Below are 19505 nucleotides of genomic sequence, written 5' to 3' on the forward strand. Positions count from 1 at the left end.
GTCCTCCACACGATTCACTTTTCCACTTATCTTTGTGTCGTCTGCAAACTTTGTTACCCTACACTCCGTCCCCTCCTCCAGATCATCTATATAAATGGTAAACAGTTGCGGCCCGAGTACCGATCCCTGCGGCACGCCACTAGTTACCTTCCTCCAACCAGAAAAACACCCATTTATTCCGACTCTTTGCTTCCTGTCGGATAGCCAGTCCCCAATCCACTTTAACACACTACCCCCAACTCCGTGTGCCCTAATCTTCTTCAGCAGCCTTTTATGGGGCACCTTATCAAACGCCTTTTGGAAATCCAAAAACACCGCATCCACCGGTTCTCCTCCATCAACCGCCCTCGTCACATCTTCATAAAAATCCAACATGTTCGTCAAGCACGACTTTCCCCTCATGAATCCATGCTGCGTCTGATTGATCGAACCATTTCTATCCAGATGCCCTGCTATCTCCTCTTTAATAATGGATTCCAGCATTTTCCCTACTACAGACGTTAAGCTGACCGGCCTATAGTTACCCGCCTTTTGTCTCCTTCCTTTTTTAAACAGCGGCGTAACATTAGCCGTTTTCCAATCAACTGGCACTACCCCAGAATGCAACGAGTTTTGATAAATAATCACTAACGCATCCACTATTACCTCTGACATTTCTTTCAATACCCTGGGATGCATTCCATCCGGACCCGGGGACTTGTCCACCTTCAGTCCCATTAGTCTACCCAGCACTGCCTCTCTGGTAACATTAATTGTATTAAGTATTTCTCCTGCTGCCAACCCTCTATCGTTAATATTTGGCAAACTATTTGTGTCCTCCACCGTGAAGACCGACACAAAAAACTTATTTAAAGACTCAGCCATATCCTCATTTCCCACTATTATCTCCCCCCTCTCGTCCTCCAAGGGTCCAACATTCACTCTAGCCACTCTATTCCTTTTTATATATTTATAAAAACTTTTACTATCATTTTTTATATTAATTGCTAGCCTAGCTTCATAGTCTATCCTTCCTTTCTTTATCGCTTTCTTAGTCTCTCTTTGTTGTTTCTTAAATTTTTCCCAATCACTTGTTTCTCCACTATTTTTGGCCACTCTGTACGCAGCTGTTTTTATTTTAATACTCTCCTTTATTTCCTTCGTTATCCACGGCTGGTTCTCCCTTTTCTTACAATCCTTGTTTTTTGCTGGAATATATTTTTGCTGAGAACTGAAAAGAATCTCCTTAAAAATCCTCCACTGTTCCTCAGCTATCCTACCTGCCAGCCTGCTCTCCCAGTCTACCTTAGCCAATTCATCCCTCATCCTATCATATTTCCCTCTGTTCAAACAGAGGACACTGGTTTGAGACCAAACTTTCTCCTCTTCCATCTGAATCAGAAATTCGACCATATTGTGGTCACTAGACCCAAGAGGGTCCTTCACAATAAGATCCTTAATTCTACCTACCTCGTTACACAATACCAGATCCAAAATAGCTCGTTCCCTCGTCGGTTCCGTAACATGCTGTTCAAGGAAACTATCCCGACAGCATTCTAAGAACTCTTCCTCCATTCCACCCTTACCGACTTGAGTCTGCCAGTCAATGTGCATGTTGAAGTCCCCCATGATTATTGCCGTTCCGTTTTTACACGCATCCCTTATCTGCTTGTTTATAGCCCTCCCTACCTCAACATTATTATTTGGGGGCCTATATACCACACCTACTAGTGTCTTTCTCCCTCTAAGTGGAACTGAACCCACTATCAGGTCAGCCATGATCTTATTGAATGGTGGAGCAGAGTTGAGGGGCTAGATGGCCTACTCCTGTTCCTATTTCTTATGGTAAGAAGTTTAACAACACCAGGTTAAAGTCCAACAGGTTTATTTGGTAGCAAAAGCCACACAAGCTTTCGAGGCTCTGAGCCCCTTCTTCAGGTGAGTGGGAATTCTGTTCACAAACAGAACTTATAAGACACAGACTCAATTTACATGAATAATGGTTGGAATGCGAATACTTACAACTAATCCAGTCTTTAAGAAACAAAACAATGGGAGTGGAGAGAGCATCAAGACAGGCTAAAAAGATGTGTATTGATCTTTTTAGATCACATACACATCTTTTTAGCCTGTCTTGATGCTCTCTCCACTCCCATTGTTTTGTTTCTTAAAGACTGGATTAGTTGTAAGTATTCGCATTCCAACCATTATTCATGTAAATTGAGTCTGTGTCTTATAAGTTCTGTTTGTGAACAGAATTCCCACTCACCTGAAGAAGGGGCTCAGAGCCTCGAAAGCTTGTGTGGCTTTTGCTACCAAATAAACCTGTTGGACTTTAACCTGGTGTTGTTAAACTTCTTACTGTGTTTACCCCAGTCCAACGCCGGCATCTCCACATCATGACTACCTATTTCTTATGCCAGTATATCCTTTGTCAAGCAAGGAAAATCAAAACTGTACACAGTATTCCAGGTGTGGCCTCATCAGCACCTTATACAGCTGTAACATAACCTCTAGCAATGAAGGACAAATTTTCATTTGCCTTCTTAAGTACCTGCTGCACCTGCAAACCAACCTTTTGTGATTCATGCAAATTACCCGGGTCCCTCTGCACAGCAGCATGCTGCAATTTTTTACCATTTAAGTAAAAGTCCATTTTACTGTTATTCCTACCAAAATGGATGACCTCACATTTACCAACATTGTACTCCATCTGAGAGACTATTGCCCACTCACTTAAATAATCTATATCCCTCTGCCGTCTTGCAGTGTCCTCTGCACACTTTGCTCTAGCACTCATTTTAGATAGAGAATCTGGTGAACTGATGCAGCGACAATAATCTCTCCCTCATTGTCAACAAAAGAAAGGAGATTGTCATCGACTTCAGGAAGGGTAGAGGAGAACATACTCCTGTTTATATCAATGGGGATGAAGTGGAAAGGGTCGAGAGCTTCAAGTTTTTAGGTGTCCAGATCACAAACAACCTATCCTGGTCCCCCCATGCCGATACTATAGTTAAGAAAGCCCACCAACGCCTTTACTTTCTCAGAAGACTAAGGAAATTTGGCATGTTAGCTTCGACTCTCACCAACTTTTACAGATGCACCATAGAAAGCATTCTTTCTGGTTGTACCACAGCTTGGTATGGCTCCTGCTCTGCCCAAGACTGCAAGAAACTACAAAAAGTCGCGAATGAAGCCCAATCCATCACGTGAACCAGCCTCCCATCCATTGACTCTGTCTACACTTCCTGCTGCCTTGGCAAAGCAGCCAGCATAATTAAGGACCCCACGCACCCCGGACATTCTCTCTTCCACCTTCTTCTGTTGGGAAAAAGATACAAAAGTCTGAGGTCATGTACCAACCTATTCAAGAACAGCGTCTTCCCTGCTGCCGTCAGACTTTTGAATGGACTTACCTTGCATTAAGTTGATCTTTTTCTACACTGTAACACTACATTCTGCACTTTCTCGTTTCCTTCTCTATGAACGGTACGCTTTGTCTGTATAGCGTGCAAGAAAGAATACTTTTCACTGTATGTTAATACATGTGACAATAATAAATCAAATCATCTTAGTATCATCTGCGAACTTTGACACACTACACTTGGTCCCCAACTCCGAATCATCTATGTAAATTGTAAACAATTGCGGTCCCAACACTGATCCCTGAGGCACACCACAATCATTGATCACCAACCAGAAATACAACCATTTATTCCCACTGTTCCACTGTTTGCTTTCTGTTGCTGTGGGGCTGGAGTCACATGTAGCCCAGACCATGTGAGGATGGCCGATTTCCTTCCCTTAAGGATATTGGTGAGCTAGATGGGTTTTTACAACAATTGACAATATCGTCATTCGACTTTTAATTCCATATCTTTTTCCAGATTCAAATTTCACCATTCCACCACAGTGGGATTCGAACCCGGGTCCCCAGATCATTACCCTGGGACTGAGGATTACTAGTCCAGTGGCAATACCACTGTGCCAGCCTCCTTTATGCATAGTTGTGAAGTTAAGGGGAGGGGGGGTACTGTAGTATAATCCAATGTTTCATGTTGAATCATAATCATAGAATCATAGAATCCCTACAGTGCAGAAGGAGGCCATTCAGCCCATTGAGTCTGCACTGACCACAATCCCACCCAGGCCGTATTTCCGTAACCCCACATATTTGCCTTGCTAATCCCCTGACACTACGGTCAATTTAGCATGGCCAATCAACCTAACCTACACATCTTTGGATTGTTGGAGGAAACCAAAGCACCTGAAGGAAACCCACGCAGACACGGGGAGATTTTTTTCCTGTCGTTGAAACTAATTAGCGGTCCTGTGACTGTTCCTCTACTTTTTATACAAAAAGGTAAAAGTAACGTTTTTTTGAGCCAGGATTCTATTCTGGGATCTTCCTGTCCAGTTATAATATCAACTGGAATGGTAACAGCTTCCTCCCTCACTGTGCCAAATTCACTCACTTACCAGAACCCCAGAGATAAGCACTCAGTTTTGATGTACGCAAGCCTTGAGTTGTGCCTTGCTGTGATTATTGGTCATGGAAAGTGAAATGCTACTATGATTACAAACAAATTTTAACTCAGGGCTGGCCGTAGCAATCATGCCACCCACTGGCCAAGGAGCCAGTGGCAAATCTGCCATGTCATTTCCGGCATCCCGATGGGATTAAATCCCAATTAGGTACCTAACTGCCTGTCATCAGGGTTCAGTACGAATATCCCATCTCCAAGAACTGCTGGCCAATCAAATGTTAGAGGCTTTGAGGAGAGGTTAATGAGGCAGCTCCCAGTGACTGTAGAGGGCAGAAGGAGGGAGTCTTCCCACTGGGACATCCCTTGTTCCTAGCGGGGCCCTCCTGTTTTCCCCACTCCCTACTACTGATTGGTTGGAAGTGGCCCTTCAGTGGCCAATAATTGAGGGCTAACTTTAAACCTTCCCCACCCTGCAATCTTTTAAAAAATTCATTCATGGGACATGGACATCGTTGGCTGGCCAGCATTTACTGTCCATCTCTAGTTGCCCGAGGGCAGTTAAGAGTCAACCACATTGCTGTGGATCTGCAGTCACATGTAGGCCAGACCAGGTAAGGATAGCAGGTTTCCTTCCAAAGGGACATTAGTGAACCAGATGGATTTTTCCTGACAATCGACAATGGTTTCATGGTTATCAGTAGACTCTTAATTTCCGATTTTATTTTTAAACTTAATTCAAATGCTACCATGAGCCTTGGCGGGATTCGAACCTGAGTCCCCAGCTGAGTATCTGGATTAATAGTCTAGCGATAATACCACGAGGCCATCGCCTCCCCCAAAATATATTCAATGATAAAGGATCCCCATCCCTCTGCTGTAGAGAAATCCAAAGATTCACAACCCTTTGAGTGAAGAAATTTATCCTCATCATAGTCCTAAATGATCAGCCCTTGTCCTGAAACTGCGCCCCCTGCTGCCTGACATGCTGGCTACTTCCGGCACAAGTTGGGGAAAAGACAAATGGTTCAGCGAACCAGCACACTTGCTTGCAACTGCACTTTGTGGTTTTCCTTGCAAATTCCTCCTCCGCTTTCCTGAAGTAACTGATCTTTGCTACAACAGCAGACCACAGAGACCAGAGCTCCCCACTGCCTCACCAAGTGGTCAAACTACGTGTGTGAACCTGGTCAGTGGAAACTAATGTGATTCAACTGCGGACCAACCCCACCTCCTCTCTCATTTCCTGTTTGGTTTTCACCCAACATCAACACACTTAAACTTTCAATTGAGGTCTCTGGATGGAAATCAGGTGGAGGAATCTTAGCTGATTCTTCCCATTTGCCGCTTCAATGTAAGAAATCCAGTAGCAGCACCCCAACTGCTGCCCAGCTAATTTACTGTGAACTATATAAACCTTAGAGCTTTTCTGTTCTTTACAGGGCGGCACAGTGGCAGAGTGGTTAGCACTGCTGCCTCACAGCGTCAGGGACCTAGGTTCAATTCCTGGCTTGGATGACTGTCTGTGTGGAGTTTGTACTTTCTCCCCATGTCTGCGTGGTTTCCTCCGGGTGCTCTGGTTTCCTCCCACATGCTGAAAGACATCTGGTTAGGTGCATTGACCCAAACAGCCATGGGAATGTGGTGACTAGGGGATTTTCACAAAAACTTCATTGCAGTGTTAATGTAAATCTTACTTGTGACTAATAAATAAACTTTTAAGTTCCATACAAGGTAGTAGATTAAAACTGAACCAACCGAATAACAAGATTTTCAGTTCAAGTATTCTTATAAGCTTTTTTTAAGCAGTTATGTCATGTGACAGCCAACACAATATACAAGCTTCTCGAGCTTGTATTATATCAAATATGCCCTATTCCTCATCTCCACTTCTTTTTCTGAATAAGACCTCGGGTACAATGGCATGGATTAAGCTGACTCTATCTCCGGGCAAGACATCCAACTGTGTTTCATTAAAGAGCTTTTGTTCAGCTCATCGACTTAAAAAAGGACTTTGCCATAACAGGAAAAATAAGCAATGATCAAACAAATTCCAGGTTCAAACCATGCAGACTGATAAGAGTTGTATAACACGGTTGTAAAAGTTGTTGAGGTGAAAGGTCAATGCTTACAGATAATCAACACTTCTCAGCACGCTTGTTTTTGGAGGGGAAACCTGCATCAGATAGATAAAACTTTCCTTTTGTGTTTTGATTGCATCAATGGTGTGAGTTGCGTGTTTAAAGGTGACATGTAAAGTCAGCGTGCCGTTGAACAGAGGTTTCCAGGATGACAATTCCAGCAGGAACCCAACATCCGACCAGAAAATGATTCTTTCTTGTTGGGGTAGTATGGAGAGTGGTGTAATATGTCAACTCCACACTTTCATCCCACAAAAGGGATTATTACTATATTCACCACACAGTGGCGCTTTTCTTCCCTGTGGCTACGAATTCAGCTAGCGGCTGAATTCATGTTGGATAATGAATACAAGTAGAGTTAGCTCTTGCCTATTTCGGGTATTTAACTACTTTTTTTTCTCGTAACTGGTAACAACTTCCCTAATTTACAACATAAAGACTTGCCTTTATATTTAATCCTTCATGAACTCAAAACATCTCATAAGGGCTAAAATTAAACAATGCACTCTTCGAAGTGAAGGCACTGCTGTAAAGTAGGGAATCTTTAATAGGTGCCACATGTGGAGCAGCACGGTAGCACAGTGGTAAGCACTGCTGCCTCACAGCGCCAAGGACCCAGGTTGGGTCACAGTCTGTGTGGAGTTTGCACATTCTCCCCGTGTCAGTGGGGGTTTCCTCCGGAAGCTCTGATTTCCTCCCACAGTCCAAAGATGTGCGGGTTAAAGAACAAAGAACAGTACAGCACAGGAAACAGGCCCTTCGGCCCTCCAAGCCTGTGCCGCTCCTTGGTCCAACTAGACCAATCGTTTGTATCCCTCCATTCCCAGGCTGCTCATGTGACTATCCAGGTAAGTCTTAAACGATGTCAGCGTGCCTGCCTCCACCACCCTACTTGGCAGCGCATTCCAGGCCCCCACCACCCTCTGTGTAAAAAACGTCCCTCTGATATCTGAGTTATACTTCGCCCCTCTCACCTTGAGCCCGTGACCCCTCGTGATCGTCACCTCCGACCTGGGAAAAAGCTTCCCACTGTTCACCCTATCTATCCCCTTCATAATCTTGTACACCTCTAATAGATCTCCCCTCATTCTCCATCTTTCCAGGGAGAACAACCCCAGTTTACCCAATCTCTCCTCATAGCTAAGACCCTCCATACCAGGCAACATCCTGGTAAACCTTCTCTGCACTCTCTCTAACGCCTCCACGTCCTTCTGGTAGTGCAGCAACCAGAACTGGACGCAGTACTCCAAATGTGGCCTAACCAGCGTTCTATACAGCTGCATCATCAGACTCCAGCTTTTATACTCTATACCCCGTCCTATAAAGGCAAGCATACCATATGCCTTCTTCACCACCTTCTCCACCTGTGTTGCCACCTTCAAGGATTTGTGGACTTGCACACCTAGGTCCCCCTGTGTTTCTATACTCCTGATGACTCTGCCATTTATTGTATAACTCCTCCCTACATTATTTCTTCCAAAATGCATCACTTCGCATTTATCCGGATTAAACTCCATCTGCCACCTCTCCGCCCAATTTTCCAGCCTATCTATATCCTGCTGTATTGCCCGACAATTATTAGGTCTTAGGCAAGTCTTATTAGGGTTAGGTTGATTGGCCATGGTAAATAGCCCCTTAATGTCAGGGGGACTAGTAGGGTAACTATGTGGGGTTATGGGGAAAGGCCCAGACTCGATGGACCGAATGGCCTCCTTCTTCACTGTAGGGATTCTATGTAAGAGTTATGACAAACGTGAGGGTGCTTGAAGTCGGAGACCAAGTGATAAAGCAGATTGAAATATAGTTATAAAACAGAAAACAGTGGCTAGGAATTAATTGGGGGTTCTCAGGTTGGCAGAAGATTGGAAGTAGCATTCTGCAGCAATTCTTGCTGAGACCACCGATATTCAACATAACGATTACATACATCTAATGGCTTTAGTTGATAGCACACTTGCTTCTGATTTGCAAGTTTCCAGGTTCAAGCCCCGTTCACGCTCCTGCGCACAACAGTGCAGTGCTGAGCAATCACTGCATTGTCAGAGGTGCCATCTTTTGGGTGAGACGTTAAACCGTAGTCCTATCTGCCTGTTCAAGTGGATGTAAAAGAACGCTTGGCACTACTTCAAAGGAGAGCAGGGGAGTTACACCTTGGAGGGGAGAAGGCGAAGATGAAATTTTACAGAGGTGTTCCAAATCATGAGGGGCCTGCTCGGAGCAGATTGACAGAAACTGTTCCCACTCGTAAAAGAATCGAGGGTGAAAGGATTTAAAGTGAATTGCAATTGCAGCAAATGCAATGAGGAAATATGCACTGCCTTTTTGGTAAGAAAAATAAAAAAAGAAAAGTTTATTTATTAGTCACAAGCAAGGCTAACGTTAACACTGCAATGAAGTTACTGTGAAATTCCCCTAGTTGTCACACTCCGGCACCTGTTCAGGTCAATGCACCTAACCAGCATGTCTTTCCGACTGTGGGAGGAAACCGGAGCACCCGGAGGAAACCCATACAGACATGGGGAGAACGTGCAAACTCCACGCAGACAATGATCCAAGCCGGGAATCGAACCTAGCTCCCTGGCGCTGTGAGGCAGAAGTGCTAGCCACTATACCAACATGCCACCCCATTAAGGAGACTACTTACTCCTTCAAAAGTAAGAAACTCAATAGAGCGGAGGAGCAAAGATCTAGAAATACAAATACATAAATAACTAATAAATTGACAGAGGAGCATAAACATGAGCACAGAGAAATTGAGCCCAAGTGGCCTTTTTCTCTGTTGTAGATGCTGTGTTTTTCTATGTAAAAGAAATATTAAAGTGGGCGGCACAGGGGCACAGTGGTTAGCACTGCTGCCTCACAGCGCCAGGGACCTGGGTTCGATTCCCAGCTTTCTATGTGGAGTTTGCACATTCTCCCCATGTCTGCGTGGGTTTCCTCCGGGTGCTCCAGTTTCCTTCCACAGTCCAAAGATGTCGGGGTTAGGTGGATTGGCCGTGCTAAATTGTCCCTTAATACCAAGGGTGCTAGCTAGGGAAAATGCATGGGGTTATGGGAATAGGACCTGGGTGGGATTGTGGTCAGTGCAGATTCGATGGGCCGAATGGCCTCCTTCTGCACTGTAGGATTCTATGAAAATGCTACATGAGGTCTATTTTTCCCTTTACGTAGTTCTCTCTTTGCCTTTGTCCCCAGTGTAGATGATGAGTAAACCTTTCTAAGGCCATGCCCCTCTACAGTCTAAAATGGTAAGAGTCAGGATGACATTCGTTGTTACATTCATGTTCCACTCCTCAAATTCTGGTCAAACATCCAAAGCTGCCGTCTTACTCCTGTTCACCAGTACTATGTCCATTCACATGGTTGCCTACATTGTTAGCTTATTCAACTACAGAATGTCACAACTGAGTTCATCCGTCCTCACCTAACAATTTGCTAAAGTTATTATTTTTTTAAATGTTATTATGATACTAAAATACTGCTGCAGTATCTCAGTGAATCAATACATTGAATCCATTCTTTCCACGACATCCAGCTGGGTGAGTTCAACTGCACCCATAAAGATTTCGATTTCCAAAGAACATGCACTTCTTGAAAATGAACTGAAAATGTTTCACATCATAAAGCTGACCTGCAATTTCCCAAACCAACAAACTCAATCCTTAAATAAACTGAAGCTCTGGCTTGTTGCTCCCAAAAACCTATGAAAGACATGCAGAGTAAATGAAGAACCTGGGAAAAATTGCCATGAGAAATTTCAGGGTTGTCAGTCATGCAATACCAAGTACATTTGTAGCATTTAGAAATCAATTTAATATGTTCAGCAAAATACAGCAAGGATGGGCATTTTGAAAAATAATAATAAAAATACATTGATGCTAGAAATGATAGAGCGATTGACAGAGTTATATTGTTATTCTATAAGCGTGCTCTCCAATTTTACTGTCCAATAGATCGATAAATCACAAGAGTGAATCTCAGATACAATTATTCAAATACAAATTATCGCTCAATGGTGAGCAGCCACGTGTAGCCTTTCAGAAACCTCTTAAAGATGTGTTTGATTTCCAACTCAGGTGAAAAGCTATCCAGGATACTCTTCCACTATTTGGAAGATAGCCATTTAACTCTCAGTTGTTGGTTACAGCTTCAACTCCCACCGCCCTCTCACTGTTTTTCCATCTTCTCTATCCCCGGCATCAGCCCATGGCAAGGTGCAGCTCCACACAGACTTCAGGAACCAGAAAGGTCCTTGCTCAGTAAGCAGTCTTGTTTCTGAGTTTCCTTGGATTTCCACAACAGCCCATGGGCAAGTCCAGCTCCACACAGATAGTATCCTGCCACAGCAAACATTCGCGAGTGCAGACAATGCACTTTATCATCTCTGTGGAATCACCTCACAAAAAATTGTAGCCTCCTCCTATTTGTTTTACAAATGGCGCAGTGTCACAAGATAGAAGGAGGTGCTATGACCACAGCAAATGTTATCTGCTGAGCAAGCCAAATCCCAGAGGGAAACCTGATCATAACATTTTTTCTTTTTTATTCTGAAAATGAGGAGAAATCTGCTGATCCCAAAAGTATAGAATTCCAGTAACATTTCTGGGTATTTTAAAAATGAGAAGATTAATTAACAAGAAGACAAGTAAACTTAAGCACAGAAGATTAAAGTTACACAGTTAAAGCTAGCTTACAAAATATTCCCAAAAGAAGCCACTTGATCAGAACACACAAGTAAGCACCTTCTTGCCAACACTCCCTTATAGATTCTTAATTTAAAAAAACAGTAATATTACCCAAAGCAAAACTGCTGTCACTTTAGTAAAGATGTACCACATGACTTTTCACGCACTTCCACTCTGTTGTGGAAATCCAAGAAAATTCAGAAACAAGACTGCTTTCTGAGCAAAGACTTTTCTGGTTTCTGGATGTCTGTTTCAGATGCTGCACCTTGTCTCAGCTCAGAGTTGGTCCCAGAATATCTCCTCCACACAGCCAACACAACTCACCACAACAACTTCCTACCTTAAAAATCCGTTTCCCTTTCATCTTTGATTCCATTTTCCGCAGCACCTCTTTGAACTCATTTTTTCCAAAATATTAAAATCTTTCATGTTTTCCTACTGCCTCCCCTTTCGGATCAAATCAAATTTAATAACCTTCCCTTGTTTACTTTTGAAACTTTTGTAAGTTGTAAAAGTTCCTTATTCCCCATTGAAATTTAACAGCTGAAAGTCAAGTCCCTAACTATCTCCTAATGCAAATTTCTAAACTCACCCTATTTACTTATAAATGTGCTTCACCATGGCCTCATATTACAAATGTATGCCTTTAGCACCTTTACCCCTTTTATTGCTCAACTCTCATAGACAGTTTGCTTCTATTAACCTTTCTTCAGCTTAATTAAATCATTTACACATAGTTACACAGCCTTCTTTACAGAATAACACAATTCTCCCACAAAATATTAAAAATCCATCCACACAAGAGGGAACAAACAAATTGAAACCTTGCTGCAGCAGCCAGCAAAAATGAAAGCAAAATTTTCTGACCTTACTGGAGTGAATTTTAACAGGACTTACCTTTGATCGCATTCCTCTTCTCATGGCAGTCAAATGGAGCTAGAAAAAAAAGTGGGAAAATTTTTATTCAGCTGCATTACACCTCAATGTGAAGTGTAGGGAGAGGTGCACAAAATGAAGCAAATTAATTCTGTTCACAAGGATGTGGAATGAGGAAAGTGACAATTGTCATATATTGACAAGGATACTGCATTTATTGCCCTCAGGCCAATTTGAACTCAGCTGAAATACAAATTTGTCAATTTCCAATGGACTAAAGTAGCAATGGTTGGTGTCAAAAATAGCAGCCACATTTCCCCCTCTGCATTCCCCCCGCTCCGCCCACCCCCAGCTTTTGTTTGTGGGTAGAAACAAGATGACTAGTGGTGCAACCACCTCTTCTGCGACTGTTATACCATATCATGTCTTCAGTACACACATACCTTAACATCATTTGTTGGTGATTTTATGTTCAGTGTGTTTTTTTAATGGAAAAATGGGAGGGCAAGATGAGATAAGAGCCAATTGAAAAGGGATGTTCGGGAGAAAAGAGCAGATCAGGAAGAAGAAATTGATACAGAGGGGTCAGAGGAAGAGCCGATTGGGGCAGGGTCAATCGGAAAGAAGAAAGGGTTTCGGGGGCAGATGTGAAGGATGGGGTGAGGCATGACTGGGCCAAATGGAACAGAAAGGGTAATCAGGGGTGTGGTCGGCATAGCTGATACAGAGAAGAGTCAATTAAAGGGGGGGGGGGATGACAAGGAGCAAAGGGTTGATTGTAAAGTGGGAGGAGGCATGGGAAAGATAATCTCATAGGAGATGGCCGATCCAGAGATGGGCGATTGGGAAGTTCGGAAGTGAGGCAATCTGGAGAAAAGTTGAATCAGGGTGAAGGCAGGAATGGGGTGAGGTCAACATTGCGATCAGTAGTGGGGTGGAGATGATGAAGAGGAGATTGAATGATTCTTTAAGGGCTGAAGATAGGGCTGAATTTAGACATCTTTCAGTTCTGAACACAGCTGACAACCCACATATCAGCCAGGCATCAGGCCATTGATTTGCATGTGCATCGGTGGCGCATAAGATTGGAGGATTAGGTGCCTGTTTAGTGTTGTTAAAATGAGTGCAGTGCTATCAAATTCTAGGACCTCTTACGTGTTATTTCTTCTGCTTCCAGTTGAGGAAATAAGTTTGTGACCTGCAGAGATTACGTGAAGTAACATTACATTTTATATCTGGCCTTAAATGCAGTGAAGATGGTGGCCCCAGTGTGCCGTTCAGTCACTGACTCAATGGGAAAATTCCTCTTCTCCTCACTACATAAAAATTGACTCTTTCTCGGGGCGGTCAGAAAACCAGGCGGCTTCCATATAGGTTTGTTAGTATATTAGTATTTTAATTTTTAGTTAGAAATTATAGACAACAATTTTACGGTCAGTTTGATCTTATGCAAAGCACCCCAGGTTGAATGGGAAACAAGCTGAACCAATAAAATGGCAGCCAGAAAAAAATCAGACGAGGAACTGAGAAGAAATTCTTAAGGTCGTTTTCAGTAACAGGCTGAGAAGTCTCCCGAAGGGACAGGTACAAACACATTTCACGCAAGTTACAGGGGGAAAATATGCACTCAAATGAACACCGCGAGTTCTGTGCACAACACCCTTGACACAACACCCTTACAGCACAATGCCAGTCTTCATGACATGGAAACAGGATAAGATCAAAAATAGGACACAGAACAAAACAGATTAACCCCACCTTTAAGCACATATCCTTTTTAAAACGTGACAGGGATGATTGTTACATTTCTTTAACCGATTTGATTCTTTAACTGTCGTTTAAATTCTCTTCCTTTCTCCTCTCACCCCACTCCGAGATGTTGATGAGGGTAAGGAGCAAAAGTTTCATCAGGGCTCCCTGGTGGCAATACAAAAACCAGATACTGCCCAAGGGCAAATAAAAAATAAAGTGAGAAGGAGGTATGAGTGATGTGAAACTGACCTCCATTACAAGCCACATTTCATTTTTAATTACGAAAGTTAAAATATCAAGAAACACATCGATACACAAATACAATGCAATCAGAACTGCAGCAGGGTTGTCTGCCAACAATTTAACCCTGCGACGACGTACCAACCCTGGCAATTTATAAGTATTTACAAGCGCATTCACATTGAGTCTTTCTTAATAAAACAAAAGAGTTGAATAATGGTGTCTGTATAATGGCAGAGGATCTTAAATCCTGCATCTTCGCCATATTGAACTCAGAATTCATTTCATCGTCTTCCGCATCAAATTGTTCTTTCCCAGGATCATGAACTGCTTACCTACCTCAGCTTCCTCCTCTTCCTGCAATCTTTCAAAACCAAGCTTTGTGTCGCCTGAGCAGTCCTTGATTTACTGCATCTTCTCTTCTATTCTCTTTGACCTTGATAATGTCCTTGCTGGCACTTCAACTTTTCATAATAATAGCTTTTTTTAAAAACAAGTTGCACTGTATTATAAAAGGATCAAGCTTTACCTTGGTGCAGAAAGACTCCTACAATCTTCAAAAGCCTAATGTGCCTTAAACAGGACTTTACCAAACTAAACGTTAAATCCTCATCAAACTGTAAACTTCCTTCTGCTTCACTGCGAAACAGGCGTGCGGTGTATAATATAAATCACGGTGTCATTACAAACAAATCACAGCCAGGCATGATGCATACTTAAAAAGTCTTCTCACTTCCCTTTTATGAAAATGCTAACTGTTGGGGAAGTTGCGATTCTACTGAAATAAACTGGTAAACCGCCATAGTAAAATAATTTCTGTGATACTCTGTGTCGTAGTGATGGTGTAATCTTTTTAACTGCATGAAGAAGTGGTGTTGTACTTGTGGTTGGAATACTTCTTCTGTTGCTATCTTCTTGTCATGCAGTCCATGAATACGGCTACTAAAATACATAGTTGGTGCACCATAGCTTTGCATCAATATAAACTGTATTGTACAACTGAAGAGTAAGGTAACGGAAGTATCCTTAGGCAAGTGGCGCCAAGCCAAATCCAAGCAGTAACTTAATGCTGCTTCGGCTTTACACCTGATACAATAGGAACTTAGTAACAGGAGTAGTCCATTCAGCCTGTAATGTCGTTCAGTTAAAACATGGCTAATCTGTACCTCAACTCCATTTCCTGCCTTTGCTCTATATCCTTTGATCCATTTATTGAATTTAAAAAATCAACTGATCTTGTTTTTAAAATTTTCAATAGACCCAACATCCACATCCTTTTGGAGGGAGAGTTTGTTCTGCACGATAAAATTTTCCTGATTTCACTCCTAAATGGCCCGGCTCTAATCTTAAGGTTGGGTGCTCTTTTTTCTGGATTTCCCTAGAAGAGGGAATAGTTTCCCTCTTTCAATTCCTTTCTCATTTTAAACACTTCCAAACTCAAGGGAATACGAGCCACGTTTATGAAACCAATCCTCATAATTTGATCCTTTGAACCACTGTTTCAATCTGGTGAATCAGCACTGCATCCCTTGCAATGTCCAACATATCATTTCTGTATGTCCTATTTTTGGACTAGATTTTAGCAATGTGTGTGCATGGAAGCTGTTGACCGTCTGATTGTCCTAGGCTCTCACTATTAAGACAGTATTCTGTTTTGATCTTCTCAGATCCAAAGTAGACCTCACACTGACCCCACATCAGATTCTAACTATCATAGTTGTGCCTACTCATGTAGTCTGCTCAGTTTAGGTTCTGCCAGGGTCACTCAGCTCCTGACCTCATTACAACCTTGGTTCAAACATGGGCAAAAGAGTTGAATGCCAGAGGTGAGTTGAGAGTGACTGTCCTTGACATCAAGGTGCTATTTGACTGAGTATGGCATCAAGGAGGCCTAGCAAAACTGGAGTCAATGGAAATCAGGGGGAAATCACTCCACTGGTGGAAATTGCACCTGGCACAAAGGAAGGTGGTAATGGTGGTTGGAGGTCAATCATATCAACCCCAGACATCACCGCAGGAGTTCCTCAGGGTAGTATCCTAGGCTCAACCATCTTCAGCTGCTTCATCAATTACCTTTCTTCCGCCATAAGATCCAAAGTGGGGATGTTTGCTGATGACTGTACAATGTTCAGCACCATTTGCAACGCCTCAGATATTGAAGCAGCTCATGTCCAAATACAGCAAGAACTGGACAATATCCAGACTTGCTCTGACAAGTGGCAAGTAACAATTGCGCCACACCAGTGCCAGGCGATAACCATTTCCAACAAGAGACATTCAATGGCATTACCATCGCTGAATCCCCACTATCAACATCCTGGGGGTTACCATTGACCAGAAACTCAACTGGACTAGCCATATAAATACTGTGGCTGCGAGAGCAGGTCAAAGGCTAGGAATCCTATGGTGAGTAACTCACCTCCTGACGTCTCAAAGCCTGTCCACCATCTACAAGGCACAAGTCAGGATTGTAGTGGAATACTCTAGACTTGCCTGGATGAGTGCAGCTCCAACAACACTCAAGAAGATCGATACCATCCAGGACAAGGCGGCCCACTTGATTGCTTCCCCCTCCATAACATTCAATCCCCCACCACCAATGCATCATAGCAGTAAGTATGTACATTCTACAAGATGCACTGCAGGAACTTGCCAAGGTTTTTTAAGGCAAGGATAGATAGATTTTTGAACAGTAAAGGAATTAAGGGTTATGGTGAGTGGGCGGGTAAGTGGAGGTGAGTCCACGAAACGATCAGCCATGATCCTATTGAATGGTGGAGCAGGCTCGAAGGGCCAGATGACCTACTGCTGCCCCTAGTTCTTATGTTCTTATTGTTTCTTCGGCAGCACGTTCCAAACTCACGACCACTACCATCTATGAGGAGAAGAGCAGCAGATACCTGGGAGCACCACCACTTGGAGGTTCTCCTCCAAGTCACTTAGCATCCTTACTTGGAAATATCATAGAATCCTACAGTGCAGTTCAGCCCATCAAGTCTGCACCAACCACAATTCCACCCAAGACCTATTCCCATAACCCCAGCATTTAGCCCAACTAGTCCCCCTGACACTAAGGGGCAATTTAGCATGGCCAATCCACCTAACCCACACATCTTTGGACAGTGGGAGGAAACCGGAGCACCCGGAGGAAACCCACGCAGACACAGGGAGAATGTGCAAGCTCAACACAGACAGTGACGCAAGCCGGAAATCAAACCCGGGTCCCTGCCACTGAGAAGCAGCAGTGCTAACCACTGTGCCACCGTAGCGCCCATATATCGCCTTTCCTTCACAATCGTTGGGTCAAAATCCTGGAATCTCTTTCCCTCCCTAACAGCACCTACACTTCAGGGACTGCAGCGGTTCGAGAAGGCAGCTCAGCGCCATCTACTGAAGGACAACTGGGGGTGGGCAATAAATGCTGGCCTAGTCAGCAACACCCACATCCCGTAAAACGAGTAAAAAATATATATATCCCGGCTTCTAATTACACAACTTACTGTGTCATTCAACTTAGAGTCACCTGCAAACTTGGATGCACAACATTCTAGTCTTTCAGCTAAATTATAGCTATCTATGATGAAAAGCTGAGGTGAAGGTAAAGATCCCTGGGGAACATGACTTAGCACATCCTTACATCAGAGAACATTTCTTTATTCCTACCCTGCTTCTTGCCTCCCAAAGGATTACTGTTACTTTAAGCTCACTTGGTGCAAAGCTAAATTTAAAAACCATTACCAGACAACTGCGAACATGTAGTTTTTAATGTTTTCAGAAGAATCTTGTGAGTTTGCAAAACAGCACTGTCGAATCAATCGTCGCTTCATCTTTCATTCAAATGCTTATTCAGAAATGATTATCAGAAAAATTCTGAGGTGGCTGAAAACTTGTTTTATCTGCAGTATATTGTTTTAATATAATTATGGAAAATCTGCATCATACTCAGTTTATATTCATTTTGGTTTTTTTTATAAAATTCGAGCTGTTCAGAACTGCAATTCTAACCTTTCATTACAAAGTCAACCCCTCCTCTATATTCATGATTAAAACACATGCATACATACACATATATACCACTGCACAAATATTTACAATGTGATGGCAATTGCAGAACTGTCAACATTGGGCAACGGCTGAGAATGATAATTAGGATTTATCAAGTCGTTTAAACATATAGATGAGCTGCTTTTATTTTTCATGAGTGGCATGTAGCCCAGGAGATCGCAAGGTTTCTTTTCTTCAGAATGGGAGATTTTCACCTCCTAATAATTGACCAGAGCTTTATAAAAGCAAGATTGCTGAAGCATGCCAGCATTAAAACAAGTAAACACAGTTGGGAATTTTATATTATAGTAAGCTAAATATTTGCATCCGAGGAAAAAGAAATGTTAGTTATCAAACTAAACAAAATTAAAACGCACACTAAGAGAGAACAGAAAACAAACAGTAAATATTGCACTTAAAATTTCTGTCCACTGTAACAAACATGATTAATATCCCCGAGTAAAAGCCAGGAAGGTAATCCTATCTTGGGGTCCTAGTGACAGGTATTAATGCCTTTGATGCCACCTGAACCATCCACAAATTATCCTGAAAGGTTCTAGGGTCTCATGATACAATGCTGAGGCTGATAACTCAGGATGATTGTCAACATAGATGCAGGAAGGACGTTTCTTCCGGTTGGGGTGTCTAGAACCAGGGTAGATACTCTCAGATTAAGATGTAAACTATTTAGGGCTGAGATGAGGAGGACTTTGTTCACTTGTAAGGTGGCAAATCTTTGGAATTCCTTACTCTCGAGGTCTGTGGAGGTTCAATCATTCAGTACTTTCAAGATAGAGATTGATAGATTTCCAGATATTAAAGATATCTGTGACAGAGGCTGGATTGTTAAGTATGTTCAAGGCTGAGATAGACAGATTCTTAATCAGTAAGGGAATCAAGGGTTATGGGGATAAGGTGGTAAAGTGGAGTTGAAGATTATCATTTCAGACCAGTCATGGGGCAAGATTCTCTGGCGTTTTTCTCTGCAGCGCCCTATTCACTGGCAGTGAGATGCTCTGGTCCCACTGCTAACAATGGGAATTCCCACTGAAGCCACCCCATGCCACGGTGAAACCCGCGGCAGAGGGTGCGCCGCCGGTGTGAACAACAGGAGAATTCTGACCATGATTTAATTGAATGGCGGAACAGACTTGATAGGCCGAATGGCCTACTTCTGCTCCTATGTCTTATGGTCTGTTGTCAAGTGATATGGGTCTGTTGCAGGAAAATGGAGTTGAGGGTTGAAGATCAGCCATTATCTAGTTGAATGGCGCTCAGGTTTGAGGGGCTGAATGGGGGGC

At 42.9% G+C, this 19505-nt stretch overlaps 1 protein-coding gene across 10 annotated transcripts in view; it reads right to left on the bottom strand.

Annotated features, from left to right (window-relative positions):
• tcf4 (transcription factor 4) overlaps nucleotides 1–19505 on the bottom strand; it is a 502483-nt gene that overhangs the window by 289405 nt on the left and 193573 nt on the right. For 7 of the 10 annotated variants that reach the window (XR_013498725.1, XM_078219717.1, XM_078219702.1 and 4 more), the window contains exon 4: nucleotides 12190–12228. Coding sequence is in view for 9 of the 10 variants with exons in the window: in XM_078219717.1 (XP_078075843.1) it covers nucleotides 12190–12228 (39 nt within the window). In the remaining variant the exon portion in view is untranslated. Of the gene's footprint in view, nucleotides 1–12189; nucleotides 12229–14499; nucleotides 14802–19505 lie in introns of those variants that run through there. The other 3 variants (XM_078219737.1, XM_078219728.1, XM_078219745.1) reach the window with 2 other exon arrangements.

The sequence above is a fragment of the Mustelus asterias genome, chromosome 1 (genome assembly GCF_964213995.1).
Source record: "Mustelus asterias chromosome 1, sMusAst1.hap1.1, whole genome shotgun sequence".
NCBI lineage: Eukaryota > Metazoa > Chordata > Chondrichthyes > Carcharhiniformes > Triakidae > Mustelus > Mustelus asterias.